This window comes from Stegostoma tigrinum, chromosome 13 (assembly GCF_030684315.1).
Source record: "Stegostoma tigrinum isolate sSteTig4 chromosome 13, sSteTig4.hap1, whole genome shotgun sequence".
Lineage (NCBI taxonomy): Eukaryota > Metazoa > Chordata > Chondrichthyes > Orectolobiformes > Stegostomatidae > Stegostoma > Stegostoma tigrinum.
In genome coordinates this window covers 23,546,243-23,564,474 of record NC_081366.1, presented here as the reverse complement: position 1 = coordinate 23,564,474, position 18,232 = coordinate 23,546,243, and the positions used below count along the sequence as shown (strand labels likewise).

The following is an 18,232-nucleotide window of genomic DNA, read 5'->3' as shown; positions in this document are numbered from 1 at the left end:
ACCTCCCACCTGCCTTTGCCTCTGACCTTCAGAATACCATCCCTACCCTCCTGGAAACCCCACAAGATGTGAAAGAAGGAAGATTTACCTATTTGATATTCATCCTCTGAACTGATAGTCTTTGATTAGAGGCAACTCCTAATGAGGTGGGACTCCATAGATAAGACTGCCGGCTGGTTGGAGCTTGGTTTGGCAAGCTTTCTCAGCAATGGGATGGTGAATGAGTCAACGCTAACTTGGAGAACTGAAGCCATTGTCTGCGTATAAACATTTCACTAGCTTTTGTGTTTACAATTAATACACCAACTGCACTGTTGAACTGTACTCTTGCTCGCATTGGCAATGAATGACCGCCTACATCCTGCTCATAGCAAGATGAAGCTTGTTTTGGTCAAGGAGGCTGATTTCCACAATATCCTTTAATTTTCCCATGTTGAAACTGACAATGTTCACTTAGTCTGGTGATCTTAGACATTGTAAATAAGAGGAAATTAAGTTGCATGTAAATGCTTCAAGCACCTTGCAATCTTGCAGTGTAACTTCAGTGAGGTACCAGTGGAATTTCCAGAGAAACAGTGTAACTCTTCCCTCTGCTATTTACATCAATTTGCTGTGGTGGCAATTGGATATGCATGATTCAACAGTCATATATTCTTTCAAAGACTAAGCGTCAGTAGTCTGCATTTTTGCTCTTTGGAAGAGTTGGTGTACCAGTACACTTATTTCCTGGGACATCCTCACTACTTCCATCAGCTACTACTTACTTGGGCAGTCTGCTATGTTTGCAGCTTTCTTGAAATAATGGCATTAGATAGACTAAGTTTTCTTTGTAGTCAAAATAAAAATGAATCTCATGATGCTTACTAATATCCATGCCCAAATGGTACAGATAATTCAGATGAGGGTAGATTTGCAGGTATTTAAAAACCTCCAAAAGATGTTTTCCGACTGGAATAGCTTAATGAAGACAGTATCTCATGCTGGGCCCATCATTGACATGCACTCGGTAGTGTGAAGTTAATATATTTGTGTATTAGACAGATAATGTGGATAAAAATTTGCTGCAGAATGTTGAGTTGCACTTACAACTGTAAGCATTCTTCTAACAAATGTTAATTACTGCTGATTTTTCACACAATTAATTTGTGTGGCATTTAATTCTGTCATGTGTTTATTGTTAGAGATTTTAAAAATATCAACTTTGAAGTGTTGTATGCTATAGCAAAATCTGGAGCTATGTGCTCACTTTGTCAAAAGTTACTGAGGAACAAATCACGACTTTTTAAAAAAATTCTACACTTTAAATCAAAAATAGAACCAATAAAACTTAATTCTTTTTGTAGATAAGAACTGGCTAAAATGTTCTGGAGGCCCAAGATCAGAAACCACCAAAATCAGTAATGATTTGTGAATATTTCTGTGAGCCCTTGCTAAGGAAGTGTCCCTTTGAACAAAAATTCTACTGTCAGTTCATCCAGTGTATCTACCAAAGGAAATTGTGAAGTTTATTTTTGTTGAACACTTTTGTATGGCTAATGAAATGAATCGAAGCGCAGCTTTTGCTACAAAGGTGTTTAAATTAGTCTGTTGCATAAGTTAACAAAATGTGAGGCTGGATGAACACAGCAGGCCAAGCAGCATCTCAGGAGCACAAAAAGCTGACGTTTCGGGCCTAGACCCTTTTCAAAGCTCCACACTTTGTTATCTTAGATTCCGCAGCACCTGCAGTTCCCATTATCACTGTTGCATAAGTGTTTGTCAAAGGGTTGTAATATTTGAAGATGGACTGAGGTCATGGACATCTTTTGTTCTAAAGCCTCATAACATCAATTACTTCATTGTTTCCATGCAATCGTCCAATGATGGCAGGCACAAGATTAGATTGTAACTGAAATCCACTGTTAAAATAATAGAAAATGAAAACCTTCCGAAAGCTAAAAGCAAGAACTGATAGGAAAGTTAATTTTATGTGACTTCTTTTATCACTCCAATTTCTGAGTCTTAGTTATGTAAAAGCCTGTCATGAGAAGGTCAAGTCCAAAGCAGCTTGGCTCCCATGAACTAGAATCAACTCTGGAGAGGAGGCTTTGTATCTGATGTCTCCTGAAATTTTGGCTGTTTTACATGCTGGCAGGCTTCCGCGTAGATCAGAATGAATGAAATCCTGGTTCCAGATAGATACATACTCAGCCAAGTCCTCTTGTGCATTGCTTGTTTTTTTCTCCTTAGCAGCTTTACATGTGCACATTATCCTTTGATACAGAACTAGATTTGCCAAAACCTACTGAGAACAGCAAGTCCCATATTCAACAAATGACCTTTAATCATAGAACTATATTTAAAGAAACACAGGAAGAGTTGATGATTTCTCTGACAAAGGGAAGAAATTACTCAGTTTAAAAACTCTGAACCCATTGTTTGGTGTCTGGTTGCGGTTCCAATTCGATAATTATCCATTTCTTTCAACAGGGCACAACTATCACTCCATTGCAACGTGAAAATGTAGTTCTGTGGCTCAGGGACTTGTGCTCAAAGTTTGGTTATTACTCTGAGACATTTTTTTTTGCCGTTAGTATTCTTGACCGACTCTTGGCATCTGTCAAGGTAAGATTTATTTGCCTATTATATACATGTATTTAGTTTTGCAGTTTGCTTTCTTTCTTGATAATAAGTCAAACTTTCATAGTATGAAAGTAGCTACACAGCTGATGATAGTGAAAGGCTAAAACTTGGAGGAAGCTGTTGTAGGGGTAAGAATGGGCAGTACTTTTGCGGAAATGTATTACAAGATTGTTAATTTAGTCTTCTGTCCATTTGCTTTTCGGAGATCATTACTTCAAAGGATATGAAGTTACAAAAGTAAGGAAAAAAAGTTGTCAACCAACTCCCTGTCCACTCCCCCCCCACTTTCATTGCTTTAACACCTTTTTTAATTTCTGAACACGAGTAGCATTTACAAACACGAGATAGGAAATTACTTCCTCTTTGAGGAATTGTGTGTGATGAAGGAAGAAACAGGATATTTTAAGGTGAGAACACAACATTTGTACCAGGACTAACAAAGTGTACAGCTGGATGAACACAGCAGGCCAAAGATTTGTGCTCCTAAGATGCTGCTTGGCCTGCTGTGTACATCCAGCTCTACACCTTGTTATCTATCAGTCAGTTTCCAATATTTGTACAATTGTCATGTAATTGTGTAAGGAAAGATAATGCATGAATGTCAGCATTTTGAAGGAAGTAGATAGTTACTTCATGACTTGGTTTAGAACAGCATTATTGGGAATATTGGAGTAGGAGTTAAACTTTAAATTAGTTTGGTGATAACTTTTATCGTGATTGTAAGGTGAAGTATCTCGCTGTGATACAGAACATTATTGCATTTTGAGCACCACATGTTAGCATCAGTCGTTTCCAAGGCACAAGAGCTCAAGGGATGAAAACTCGAGTAGTCTGTTTGGCCCCTTGCATTTGCTGCATTGTTAAAGAAGATTGTCTGGCTGCGTTTTAATGCTACCTTTTTCTCAATGCACTTGGCTGCCTTGTAGATCTGAAACCTATCAAACCAGTGTTATGACCCAGATGGGAGGAGTGCACTGTCTTTCTCTAGTTACACTGTTCCACATATCACAATAAAGTTGTTCTTCTTGGTGATATGATCATTTTACATTTTATTTTAAGTCTAACATAAAGACAATGATCCATCAACTAAGTTTCTTTTAAATGCAAAATTTTGCATATTTATTCAACAAAACTTACTCAGTGAAAATGCAAAACTTGTTAATGTAGTTAGTTTATAACATGGAAACAGAATGTTTACCTGTCTAATAATTCCCCCACAGCCCCCCAAAAAAGCCAAGGCACACATACAAACACACTGGGTAAAGTTTATGATGGAGAAGAGAGTTTTCTGTCTCTGCAGGGATTTACTTAGTGGGGGGCTGGGTAGAGGATCTTTTCTTTTGTAAATAAGTTATAGTTTTTGAAGGCAAGAAGGATAACGTTTGAAATGTTCAGATGGCTGTCAGTCTGACACTCCAGCATATGTGGATGGGTGTCATGAAACAGAGGCAAATGTCTCTGTGGTCTTGGCAGATGTAACTTGCTCAGAATACAGCACATTGTGAAATCTTCCAGTTGCTCTCCAAAAGGGCAGTCAGGTTTCACACTAACAGGAGACATGAGCTGACAGTTACTTTTCTTTCAGCAAGCTTTCCCACTGAAAACCCAGGGTTTTTTCAAAGAACAGCCATAAAATCCAGCCATTTAAGCTGTCAGTAAACCACACCCACATCCTGCCACCATTGTGAGTTTCAGCAATTTTCTGGAACTTTACCGTTTCCAAGAAATGCCTTAGTTAAAAGGAACCAGTTCCACTGTCCTTTTCATTTATCTCTTCATTTAAAAATAAAAAACAACTCTCGTGTTCACAATCTTTCAAAGTGAAATTCTCAAAAATTTATAACACAGGTCAGATGTAACAAAGAGTAAAGTTTCTCTAGTTCTGTCCCAATGATGTGTTTCAACCTTAGCCTCCAATGAGGAATTCCACTATACCAGAATTGTTTTAAATGTTGGGAATTCACTATCCCAGAAGACTCTGGATATTCAGTTATTGAGCTTATAGTAGAGGTTAATGGCTTTTTGAGTTTGAACGAGATCATGGGACATTTGGGAACAGGTGGGCAAGTCCATTTTTAGGTGAAATATCAGCATGATCTTATTGAATTATAAAGCAAGCTTGAATAACCATGTGGCTACCCCTGCTCTTATTTCTTGCTCTCTTATTTTAAGCTCTGAACCAGTTATCCTTTCACCGTCCCTTAGTGAATTATTACACTTGTGTCCTGGGTCCGGGTTCCATGAGGAATTTCCTCATTTGCATTTTGCACCTCATTGGTAATTAATTTAGTACTAGGTGGTTAAGAGCTTCCAGAAGCTTGGCAGGGTACAATAAAAAGTCAATTCTTTTGTTTATTTTTAAAGAACAGTGAAGGGTGTAGATATTTGCCCAATTAGTTATGACTGTATATAAACTTGTGTTTTGGAGGGTAAAGAGCATTTTCCCAATCTGCCAAGTCTCCCAAAGGAACACGTTTCAGGCTGCACAGCTTAATGAAGAATGAGTCTGAAATCCGTAACACAAAATTGGCAATAGAACAACTTTGAAATTTAATATCAAACTCTACACTAGAACATTACATTATTTGCTGGTGAACATACTTTAATGTTAACAAACTAGATTGAAATTTATAATTAATCTCTACCATCAATTACATTCTGCTCATCAAAAACATTCTAACATTTGTGTCACATTCATTAGTAAACAATTGCATTGAATTGGAAGGGAAATGCATTTATACATATCAGCTCACTCTTTTGTATACTTTGTTCAGGCACAACCAAAGTATCTACGTTGCATTGCCATTTCCAGCTTGTTCGTTGCAGCCAAAATCAGTGAGGAAGATGAGGTTTGTTTTTCCTGTGTTTTTATTGTTTATACAGGTTTAATAAGCAAAACAACTTTTGAACTGCTTGTTACGCACTAATTCATACCAGCTTTGAATATAATACTTTCATAAATAACTCCACTATCAACGCTCAGTAGCAACAGTGTGTTCCATTGACAAAATGCACTGCAGAAATTCACCAGAACTCCTTAGTGCCCTCCAAACCTGTTACCACGACCATATGGAAGGGCAGCAGATGCATGGGATCACCGTCACTTGAAAATTCTGCTCCTAGCCGCTAACCATCCTGACACTGTTCATTCAGTGTCTCTGGGTGAGAATTTTTGGAACTCCCTCCTGATAGCATTGTCGGGGACTGCTGCGGTTCAGAAAGTCAGCTTGCTACCACCTTCTGAAGGGAAAATAAGTGCTGGTCCAGCCAGCAGTGCCAACATGCCAAAAATGAATTTCCAAATATGTTTACATTCAGTTCTCTCCTTTGTTCCCTTGAACAAAGGAGACCAGAATGACTGGTTGATTATATATGGAAATTTCCTTTTCAGTTATTTACAAATGGGTTGATATCTTGGGTAATGCCGTGGACAGAGAAATGTTCCATGCATACTTGCGTTTTCACTTATTTATGTTGTCAGCGGTGATGGTACAGCTTGTAAATTGCACCCGGATACATTACCTTTGCTCCAGTAATTTGTGACTTTTTAGCATCCACGTGAGACTAAGTGATGAGGGTTAGTGTGCTATTCAACTGTACTCAACTCTTTCCTGGCTCAAATGATATGTCATAGCAAGACATATTGAGTAGGGGTTAGGAATGGGAACTCTGGTAAATTTGCCCCTGGACCCAAGGCCACTGAGGCCGACTAATAGGTTACCTTAGCTAAAACCAACTCAGTTACGAAGATCAACACATGGTTGGTTTGCCTGACTTGATATCAACCAACATAGTATCGCCTGACCTTCAAAAGGAATTCGGTATTTACTTGAATAGGAACATGTTCCAAGAATAAGAAGAAAGAGTCTAACAAATTGGAATTGGCACAGGCTAAATAGGCTGACCAGCCTTCTAATCAGAAGATTCTAAGAGTTTATAGAGTAATAGGGCCACTGGGATCCCTTACAGTGCACTATGTACAGCATAGCATTGTTCTGTATTAGTGGGAATAGCATTCTTGTTCATACTCTATTACAGTCTTGTTATTTTGTATGATACTCATAGGTATATTGTTTTTATTTGTTCTGTTTTCCAACCTGTATAACATCTTTGCAAATTATAGCATTTTATAGTATAGCGTTATTTTACTTATAGTTAATAATTGATTCTATATGAAAGATTCCTTAGGCATTAAATATTTAAGAACATTTTATCAATTGTTTTCCATTCTGTAATGTTTGTGACATTATATTAATGTGTGCATGACTATCAGAGTGACAGTAAATTAGCCTGTGTGCCTCCTAAAACAACTGCCCAATTATTATGATGTTTTAGTAGGACTGTATTATATCCCACTTTGGCATACCAGTAATAGGCAATTAAAATCAATCCAGATACGTGTGGCAGAAAGTGTACTGCAGTTGATTACATTAACGTTGCTTTCCCTTTCCTTGGATTAATCCAACACATTTTGAGTTGCATAAATGTAACTTGAATCATGTGCAGCCCATATTGTAGTATTTAAGATGTGGTGTTGCTGTTTTATAGGATGGGTGTTTCAAAATTCAAATACAAAAATAAAAATCCTACACTGGCTTTCTCTAATCTAGCCTCAAAGTCTGACAATTTGAGCACAAAGGCTGCAGGTGTGGGAGGGAGGAGTGCAGATATGTTCCCATGCTCTTGCTACTGTTCTTTTTGGATGGTTTGAGAGGTGTTTCGGAAGAAACCTTGACAAGTTATTGCAGTACATCCTGTAAAATAAGCACCCTTGATACTCCAGTGTTGGAGGCAGTCAATGTTGGTGGCCAATGTGGAGTTCCTTCAGCCTCTTGATTGTTGGTACAACTGCAGATATCCAGGCAAGGTGACAGTATTCCTTAATGCTCCCAATTTGTGCCTTTTCAATGGTGGAAAGAATTTTGAGACAGGTGGTGAGACACTTGGCTGATCCAACTGAGTTTTTGCTCCGAGGTAAACTAGATGCTAACAACAGTTGTATTTGACAATGATTATGCAACTGAACATTAGGGAGAGCTGGCTAAGGCATCTGTTGGAAATGACGAGGGATGGTTATTGTGATTATCTGGTATTAGTGCATTACTTGATAATTATCAATCTGAGCTTTGGATGTTGCCCAGGTTTTGCTGCATGTCAACATGGATTGTTTCACTTTATCTGAGTATTTGTGAATGGAATTGAATACTGTGTAATCATTAGTGAACACTACAAACCTTATGACTGAGGGGAGACCATTGATAAAATAATGGAAGGTGGTTTAACTGAGGGTGCTGTCCTGATATAGTTGTGCAGCAATATGCTGGGTTGATTGATTTCTAACAGCTATAACTGTTTTCCTTTTATGTCAGATATAGCTCCATGTACTGGAGTGTTTACCCCAATCATCCATGATTTTAGTTGGACTGGGATTATTCACTGTCGCATTCAGTCAAATACAGGCTGGACATCCATGGCAGTCACCTTCACTACAACTGTGTGGTTTAACTCTCAGTTCAAATGTGGACAATAGGATATAATGAGGAGCAAATCTGAATGTCATTTCAGATTCTGACAATCGGTGAACAGGGAATTATTGAGTAAATGCAACTTGCTACCGATTGGCTAGCATCTGGATGGAATTTCCTACTAGAAACCATTAGGGTGGTGTACTGAACAGTCACTGGACAGTCACCAGGGGACAAGTAGGGAATGTGGATTAAGATGAAATAAAATGATAGGACATCAATCTTCCCATAAGCAGTTTCATACAAATATGCCATTGATCAAGTAATAGCTTGGCATGTTGCCACTCCAACAGAACACAATGCCACACTGAGCCTTTCTTCCATATAAAGCAATGCTATCCCCTCCATTTTGAACAATAATATTGAATTAAAAACAAGAATCACACAACCGTTGAACTTTTGAAATGATTTACTGAACCTAAGAAAACCTACAAAAACGACATTCTGTGCAGAATGCATAGCACAATGATTTATTAATTATTTCACAGGTCACACTTTTGGTAAAGGACCTCGCAGTGAAGAGTGATAGTGGCTGTTCTGCAAGTGAAATTCTGAGGATGGAGAAAATCATACTGGACAAGCTGCAATGGGACCTTTACACTGCTACACCTGCAGACTTTGTGAACATAGTAAGCATTTAACGGTCAAGTTCCAGATTGTGAAGTAGCATGTTTAAACTGGTAGACATTGAGACTAGCTCACTAGCGTGGCTTTTTATAAAAACCTTTTTTTTTGCATCGTTGACACATACACCTGCAAAGCATTATCTACATGGATATTGTTTTCTAACAGGCCATTAGCAATAAGAATGGTTACAATTCACTGTCAACAAGACAGAATCATCAATTGATTTCAATGCTGCTGTTCATGCTGCTGTTTTTAACACTGAAGAGGCACTGTAGAGGGAGGCAGGGCATTACTGCTTCTGCACATACACTGGGCGACATCAAATAGTGAGAACAGACCCCAAAACCAAGTCACGTTGTGAACAAAATGGAACGATTGGAATGTCTTTCATTTTATTCACAAGCCCAAGCCAATTCTATCCAAATTTGAATGCAGTGTGTTTTGGAAAATTCATCAGGTCATTTTTAATGATTAGATAGAATCAATTAGAGTGGAACCTCCATTATCCACATCCTTTTATCCGCAATAATGTATCTGCGGAAAACTTTGCAGAACAAAACCTCGCCTGAAATATTGCTTCCTTGCAGTTTCTTTCATTATTTTCATCTCCTATTCTTCGCAAGCAACACTACATAAGTTTTGTTTTGCTTCTGTTAGTGTACTTGTGTTCACCCCCGTACTGAGGTTATTGCTATATCATTCACACCCAACCAAAATTTGAGCTTTCTTAATTAATCTTCACGTCCCATTATTTATTGGGGTATCTCCTTTGCTTTGGTGGATATTGGAGGTTCCAGCATACCTTTAATTCCCAGATTTCAACAGGTTATTGTTTTGACACCATGGCAGCAGTCATGTCCTTAGACAATTAGCAGAGTAATCTGGGAGCAAGCTGGTTAGATTGGTATTGCAGACGGCAAGGGAAGGTCATGGTTTGGGCTGTTGGTTTCCATCCAGTGGCTAACCTAAACATTATTTCCATTGTCCAGTTCCACGCCATGGTGATGTCCAGCCGGCCCCATCTCTTCGACCAATGGCCTCAGATGAAGCCCTCTCTCCACGCCGCACTCTTGACCAGGCAGTTACAGCACTGCATGGCTTGCCACCAGTTACTACAGTTCAGAGGTTCCACGCTTGCCTTAGCGATCATCAGCTTGGAAGTAGAAAGATTAATTCCTGATTGGTTCATTGTGACAACTGATCTGCTAAAAAAAGCACAGGTGGGAGCAAGTCTCAACATTAGTGGTCTGCATATTTACAAAAAGCAAATACTTAGGAGAAATTCAGGCAAATCCAGCCTTTTCTACATTATTTGCATAAGCCCTGAGCCATTTTAATCTGATAAGTGACTAAACATTTTATTAGTTTTACATACAAATATGCAGGATACATTTGACTAGATTATCTGTATTTGGCTGCTAAAGAGATTGAAATACTGAGGGCCTACTGCTCACAAAGTTTAACTCCTGCTTCATGTAATCAAGTAAACAAGCGAACTTATCTCCACCTATCTTGACTCCATTTTCTCCCCCATAGTCCAGGAACTCCCTACCTACGTCCGTGACACCACCCACGCCCTTCACCTCCTCCAAAACTTCCAATTCCATGGTCCCCAAACACCTCACCTTTACCATGGACGAATGCACCTGCATTCTCCATGCAGATGGCCTAAAGGCCCTCCGCTTCTTCCTGTCCCGTCCTCACCCTCAACAACTTCTCTTTCAATACCTCCCACCTCCTACAGACAAAGGGATTGGCCTTGGGTACCCAAATGGGCCCAAACCATGCCTGCCTATTTGTAGGTTATGTGGAACAATTCCTCTTCTGTAGCTACACTGGCCCTAAACCCTACCTCTTCCTCATTTACATTGACTGTATCTGCGCCACCTTGTGCTCCCACGAGGAGCTCGAACAGTTCATCCACTTCACCAACACCTTCTACCCCAATCTTAAGTTCACCTGGACCATCTCTGATACCTCTCTCTCCTTCCTGGACCTCTATGTTTCCATCTCTGGCAACCACCTGGAAACCGATATCCATTTCAAGCCCACCAACTCCCACAGCTACCTAGAATACACCTCCTCCCACTCACCTTCCTGCAAAATGCTATCCCCTATTCTGCCGCAACTTCTCCCAGGATGAGGCATCCCACTCACATACGTCTCAGATGTCCTCGTTTTTCAAAGGACCGCAACTTCCCCCCTCAGTGGTCGAGAACTCCCTCAACCGTGTCTCCCGCATTTCATGCAACTCATCCCTCATGCTCCCTCCCTGCAATAACAACCAAAACTGAATCCCCCTCGTCCTCACGTACCACCCCATCAACCTCCAGATCCAACACATCATCCTCCGACACTTTTGCCATCTGCAATCTGGCCCCACCACCAAAGACGTTTTTCCCTACCCACTCTTGTCTGCTTTCCAGAGGGACCACTCTCTCCGTGACTCCCTTGTCCACTCCACACTCCCCTCCAATCCCACCACACCTGGCACTTTTCCCTGCAACTGCACAAAGTGCTACACCTTACATCCTTCACCTGCACATCTGCTAATGTGGTATACTGTATCAACTGTACCCGTTGTGGCCTCCTCTACATTAGGGAAACTAAGTGGAGACTTGGGGACTACTTTGCAGAACACCTACGCTCGGTTCGCACTAAACAACTGCACCTCCCAGTCGCGAACCATTTCAACTCCCCCTCCCATTCCTCAGACAATATGTTCATCCTGGGCCTCCTGCAGTGCCACAACGATGCCACCCAAAGGTTGCAGGAACAGAACCTCATATTCCGCTTGGGAACCCTGCAGCCCAATGGCATTTTATGTGGACTTCACAAGCTGCAAAATCTCCCCTCCCCCCACCGCATCCCAAAACCAAGCTTGTCCCTGCCTCCCTAACCTGTCCTTCCTCCCACCTATCCCCTCCTCCCACCTCAAGCCCCACCCCCATCTCCTACATACTAACCTCACTCCGCCCCCTTGACCTGTCCATCCTCCCTGGACTGACCTATCTCCTCCCTAACTCCCCACTTACACTCACCTTTACTGGCTCCATCCCCGCCTCTTTGACCTGTCTATCCCCTCTCCACCTATCCATCTTCCATCCACCTCCCCCTCTCTCCCTATTTATTTCAGAACCCCCTTCCCCTCACCCATTTCTGAAGAAGGGTCTAGGCCTGAAACGTCAGCCCTCCTGCTCCTCTGATGGTGCTTGGCCTGCTGTATTCATCTAGTTCTACACCTTCTTACCGCCATCAACCTAATGGTGCGTTATGTAATTCTCATTGACAAACAAACATTTTGCTTTCACAATGGTGCTGACAATGCTGTACGTACTGATGGGAAAAATTGTATTCATGTTGACCGTTTAAACACCCCTCTTCTGTAATACAATGGAAATTAAAAGCTGCCTGCAGACATCCTCATTGATAAAATCCTTTTGACCTGAATTTGACATCCAAAAGAATTGAGGTGTATGTTTTCCCATTTTGTGTTTCCAATTTTGCCCCAGCATAGCATCTTAAACATACAGTATTAAATCACTTCCAGTGTTCATTCAACCCCCATGAGTTCCAAGTGCATAATCTTGAAGATCTTTGTAGCAGCTCAAATTGAGGCCTTCGCATCATTACAAACAGCCTTCTGTCAACAAGAGATAGAAAGAAATGCCACTGCTGGAGAACCTGAGATAACAGGGTGTAGAGCTGGATGAACACAGCAGGCCAGGCAGCATCAGAGGAGCAGGAAAGCTGACAGTTTGGGTCTGGACCCTTCTTCAAACCCTTTTTCTGAAGAAGGGCCCAGATCTGAAACGTTAACTTTCCTGCTCCACTGCTGTCACTAAGCCCAGTTACCAAACCTAACCCTGTGCTAAGCTGGTGATCTAGCTGGTTTTTTAAGAGATAATGGGAACTGCAGATGCTGGAGATTCCAAGATAATAAAATGTGAGGCTGGATGAACACAGCAGGCCAAGCAGCATCTCAGGAGCACAAAAGCTGACGTTTCGGGCCTAGACCCTTCATCAGAGAGGGGGATGGGGGGAGGGAACTGGAATAAATAGGGAGAGAGGGGGAGGCGGACCGAAGATGGAGAGTAAAGAAGATAGGTGGAGAAGGTGTGGGTGGGGAGGTAGGGAGGGGATAGGTCAGTCCAGGGAAGACGGACAGGTCAAGGAGGTGGGATGAGGTTAGTAGGTAGCTGGGGGTGCGGCTTGGGGTGGGAGGAAGGGATGGGTGAGAGGAAGAACCGGTTAGGGAGGCAGAGACAGGTTGGACTGGTTTTGGGATGCAGTGGGTGGGGGGGAAGAGCTGGGCTGGTTGTGTGGTGCAGTGGGGGGAGGGGATGAACTGGGCTGGTTTAGGGATGCAGTGGGGGAGGGGGAGATTTTGAAACTGGTGAAGTCCACATTGATACCATATGGCTGCAGGGTTCCCAGGCGGAATATGAGTTGCTGTTCCTGCAACCTTCGGGTGGCATCATTGTGGCAGTGCAGGAGGCCCATGATGGACATGTCATCAAGAGAATGGGAGGGGGAGTGGAAATGGTTTGCGACTGGGAGGTGCAGTTGTTTGTTGCGAACTGAGCGGAGGTGTTCTGCAAAGCGGTCCCCAAGCCTCCGCTTGGTTTCCCCAATGTAGAGAAAGCCGCACCGGGTACAGTGGATGCAGTATACCACATTGGCAGATGTGCAGGTGAACCTCTGCTTAATGTGGAATGTCATCTTGGGGCCTGGGATGGGGGTGAGGGAGGAGGTGTGGGGACAAGTGTAGCATTTCCTGCGGTTGCAGGGGAAGGTGCCGGGTGTGGTGGGGTTGGAGGGCAGTGTGGAGCGAACAAGGGAGTCACGGAGAGAGTGGTCTCTCCGGAAAGCAGACAGGGGTGGGGATGGAAAAATGTCTTGGGTGGTGGGGTCGGATTGTAAATGGCGGAAGTGTCGGAGGATAATGCTTTCCGGAGAGACCACTCTCTCCGTGACTCCCTTGTTCGCTCCACACTGCCCTCCAACCCCACCACACCCGGCACCTTCCCCTGCAACCGCAGGAAATGCTACACTTGTCCCCACACCTCCTCCCTCACCCCCATCCCAGGCCCCAAGATGACATTCCACATTAAGCAGAGGTTCACCTGCACATCTGCCAATGTGGTATACTGCATCCACTGTACCCGGTGCGGCTTTCTCTACATTGGGGAAACCAAGCGGAGGCTTGGGGACCGCTTTGCAGAACACCTCCGCTCAGTTCGCAACAAACAACTGCACCTCCCAGTCGCAAACCATTTCCACTCCCCCTCCCATTCTCTTGATGACATGTCCATCATGGGTCTCCTGCACTGCCACAATGATGCCACCCGAAGGTTGCAGGAACAGCAACTCATATTCCGCCTGGGAACCCTGCAGCCATATGGTATCAATGTGGACTTCACCAGTTTCAAAATCTCCCCCTCCCCCACTGCATCCCTAAACCAGCCCAGTTCATCCCCTCCCCCCACTGCACCACACAACCAGCCCAGCTCTTCCCCCCCACCCACTGCATCCCAAAACCAGTCCAACCTGTCTCTGCCTCCCTAACCGGTTCTTCCTCTCACCCATCCCTTCCTCCCACCCCAAGCCGCACCCCCAGCTACCTACTAACCTCATCCCACCTCCTTGACCTGTCCGTCTTCCCTGGACTGACCTATCCCCTCCCTACCTCCCCACCCACACCTTCTCCACCTATCTTCTTTACTCTCCATCTTCGGTCCGCCTCCCCCTCTCTCCCTATTTATTCCAGTTCCCTCCCCCCATCCCCCTCTCTGATGAAGGGTCTAGGCCCGAAACGTCAGCTTTTGTGCTCCTGAGATGCTGCTTGGCCTGCTGTGTTCATCCAGCCTCACATTTTATTAGCTGGTTTTTTAACCCTTTTTTTAAAATAATAAATATTGATAAGCCTTTAAAACTGTTGAAATAATGAACAGTGAGATTGTATGACCAATGTATACTTTTTTCTTAACTATGAAAGGGATAAATTGATAATCTTCAGCTAAAATAGAATAATTGCAGTTCAAGAAGTAGCTCACCTTTTCTAAGCATGAAACTGATTTAAGTTTCTTTACTCTTCTGTTTCTTTCAGATTCACAGCATGGACTTTGTCTACTGTAAAAATATTTTGGCAAATCATGTATTGTCTCAAACAGCCATTTCTGCTTCCAATATTGTTTACGTATTTGATCCTGTGAATTCAGACCTTGTGAGGCACCAAAGGGGAAGGATGCTTTGCACTCATTCTCAGCAGTATGACCCACACTCTCAATCACCCACTAGAGGAGAGCTGCGGCCAGGTCAGGCAGCCACAATCCACAACAGAGTGGCTTCAGTGATAACAAATGAGCAAGTTGCAGTGGAAATCAGTGGCAAAGGTATTGACTTGGGTCCAGCTGCACAACAGTTAGCAGAAAACCTTTCTCCTTGCCCACCACTACAACCTATCAAGGATGTGTAAGAATTCCAAGTAGGAGGAGTTAAACAAGTTAAAATGAATAAAAGCAAAAGTTGCATTAGAACTAGATATGTGACCAAGTTAAACATAATTAAGATCCTATTTACGTCTAGATGAGTAATTTCAGGTTTAAATGCAAGGGTAAATTGAATACCCTAGTCAAGAAGCTATGTTAAATAGGGAGTATTGCGTCTCAAATTTGATAAAAATATCTTTTCACGTTACCACTGGTCCACAATAACAAAATACCACCTCCCTCCAGTATGAAAATATTGTAATTGCATAGTTTCTTCTTTCCAAACTCACTCAGTCAAGTTTGTATTTCTTACCCTGACCTCTTTCTCATGCAATGACTGGTGCTTGAAAACTTATTGCAGGGATACAGCCAACTATTAGTATGTGCTTCTCTCAAAGACATGACCACTGTGTTGAAGCCTACATGGTGTTTGGTGTTAAATTATTAGGCTGGATTTTATTTGCCCTGTCTGGTAGTGTTGTCAGAGGGGAGTCTAAAATAGGTTAGGTGGCTATCCCACACCTACTGACTCACACTAAGCTCACAATCATATGGCGTGAGTGTTCTGAAATTAGCATCTTTTAAATGAAAAATTTATTAGCAAGCCTAGTGACCTGAATAATGTGCCCATCCATACTAAAATATGCTTGGCGTGAGTAGTCAGCTAGGAGCAGGCAGGTTGTTTAGCCTACTTTTGGTTGAAGTGGAAAGGAAAGATGGGAAGCCTCAATTGGGGGCATTTCCTATGTGCATTAGGGCCACTCTCCACTTCCTTCCTTGCCCCCGCACCTAACAGAACTCAGCTGTTCACATGTTCTTTCCCAAACTTTTCTAGGTTCTAGGATCCCCCTCTGCCCTAAAATCCTGGGATGTACCTTCTTGGGTACTTTCTGCATTCGTGCCAGTGCCCACTATCAAGCTCTGGTGCAGTCAGGAGTGAGTGAGTTGCCAGCCATTCAGACTAACACTCCTAGGGGAGGGGCAAGACCAGTTTGGGTCACCTATGCCATTTTATGTCTGTAGGGAGGACTTGCAGAGAGTGTCAGCTTCTATCTGATTTTCTTTCTCAGGAAGCCTGGCCTGCCCTTGCCTTATTCTCCCCATTTGCCTTTCAGAATTTCTTGACCAGCAGCTTTTATCATTTTCCTCCCATAGTGTTTGTCCTTTTCATGAGAACTTTACATTAATTGGTGTACTCCAGGGTGGAGGAGGCATGTGGGTTTTATTGTTGCCAAAGTACTTAAAGTCCATGAGTGTGTTATTTGCATCCTGCCAAGACAGACCATGTTGTTTCTGCATTTCACAGATACGTAATGCATGTACTTTAACATTGCAATTAAGAGTTTCCAAATTCCTAGGGGATGTATTGGCCTAGTGGTATTATTGCTAGGCTTTTAATCCAGAAACTCAGCCAATGTTCTAGAGACTTGAGTGGAACTGAATTCAGTTTAACAAAAAATAAAGTTAGAATTAAGAATCTGCTGATGACTATGAAACCATTGCTGATTAGTGAGCCAATAGGCTTTTCCAACAATGTCCTTGAAGGAAGGAAATCTGCCATGCTCACCTGGTCTGGCCTACATGTGAGTCTAGAGCCACAACAGTGGGGTTTAATCTCAACTGCCCTCTGACATGAGATAGTAGGAACTGCAGATGCTGGAGAATCTGAGATAACAAGGTGTAGAGCTGGATGAACACAGCAGGCCAAGCAGCATCAGAGGAGCAGGAAGGCTGACTTTTCGGGCCTAGACACTTCTTCGGAAAATTCTGAAGAAGGGTCTAGGCCCAAAACTTCAGCCTTCCTGCACCTCTGATGCTGCTTGGCCTGCTGTGTAGATCCAGCTCTACACCTTGTTTTCTCTGCCCTCTGAAACGGCCTGGCAAGCCACTCAGTTCAAGGGTAGCTAGGACTGGGTAATGAATGTGTCTAGCTAGTGATGCCCACATTCCACGAGTAAATAAATTTTGGGCAAAGTGATTCAGGCATAAATTGCATGAGTTTTGAGCAATCATGTTTTTTTGAACTCCGCGTTCCGCTCAGAACAACTTAATAGGAGCCTAAATTCGGCAGTGAACTAGGACAATTGGTCAACCTTTTGGAACCTAATGCTTTTAAAGTCATTTGCATGATAAAATACTCATTGATGTTACAACCTGGTGCAGTTGTATTCATTCAGCAGTAAATTTGAAAGATGAAGGATTTAAAAATCTTTGTCCTTGCTCTAATAAAGAATTATTTGAAGAGTTTCAAACATCTATAAATGCATGGCATTAGTGGAAATGCCGAATTGTGATTAACTTGACCTTCACAATTACTAAGTTTAGTGGGTGGAACTGGCTTGCAGCTCAAAGGTTTTTATGAGTGCAAAGATCTTGGAAACTGTCCTTTCACTTAATAATAACTTGCATGCAGAATTCTTTGAACTTGTGTACTTTTTGGTCCATTGTGGGTGAACTGCAATGGAAGAAACGATACCACCTAGTGGAAACTGCTGGCCATTGTGCAGAGGAAATGTTTCTTTTTTATGTGTTAGAGCATTTCATTTTGGCAGCATCATCTTACGATCACAGGAAGATGTGATGCGGAGGTGCTGGTGTTGGACTGGGGTGGACAAGGTCAGAAATCACGACACCAGGTTATAGTCCAACAGATTTATTTGAAAACACAACCTTTCATAGCCTTGCTCTTCCTTCTGGTGTTAGGAGGGAGGTAGTATCAGACACAGGATTTATAAGCTAAAGATCAATGAGTCACACCACTGATGGGATTGTACTAAACAAACCTAAGATGCTGTTAAATCTTTAATTAGTTAGAAGGTTTTAATTGATTAAAATGTACATGTAAATCCCTGAATTCCTTTCAAATTACTGTCCTGAGAGAGCTAAAGGATTATCAGTGCAGAAGTGACATTTTAGGTCAGACAATGCATGTTAGGTGTGAGGCCTTGTTTAGAATCTGTTTGTGTT

The 18,232-nt window shown here is 42.3% G+C and overlaps 1 protein-coding gene across 1 annotated transcript in view; it reads left to right on the top strand.

The window, feature by feature from the left end:
- The window catches only part of LOC125458250 (cyclin-I-like), a 34,713-nt gene extending 17,196 nt beyond the window's left edge, over positions 1–17,517 (top strand). Inside the window, exons 3-7 of the mRNA XM_048543359.2 lie at positions 2,470–2,604; positions 5,397–5,471; positions 8,636–8,776; positions 9,764–9,994; positions 14,884–17,517. Of these exons, the coding sequence (XP_048399316.2) occupies positions 2,470–2,604; positions 5,397–5,471; positions 8,636–8,776; positions 9,764–9,994; positions 14,884–15,252 (951 nt within the window). The 3' untranslated portion in view covers positions 15,253–17,517. The remainder of the gene's footprint in view (positions 1–2,469; positions 2,605–5,396; positions 5,472–8,635; positions 8,777–9,763; positions 9,995–14,883) is intronic.
- The last annotated feature ends 715 nt before the right edge of the window (positions 17,518–18,232 follow it).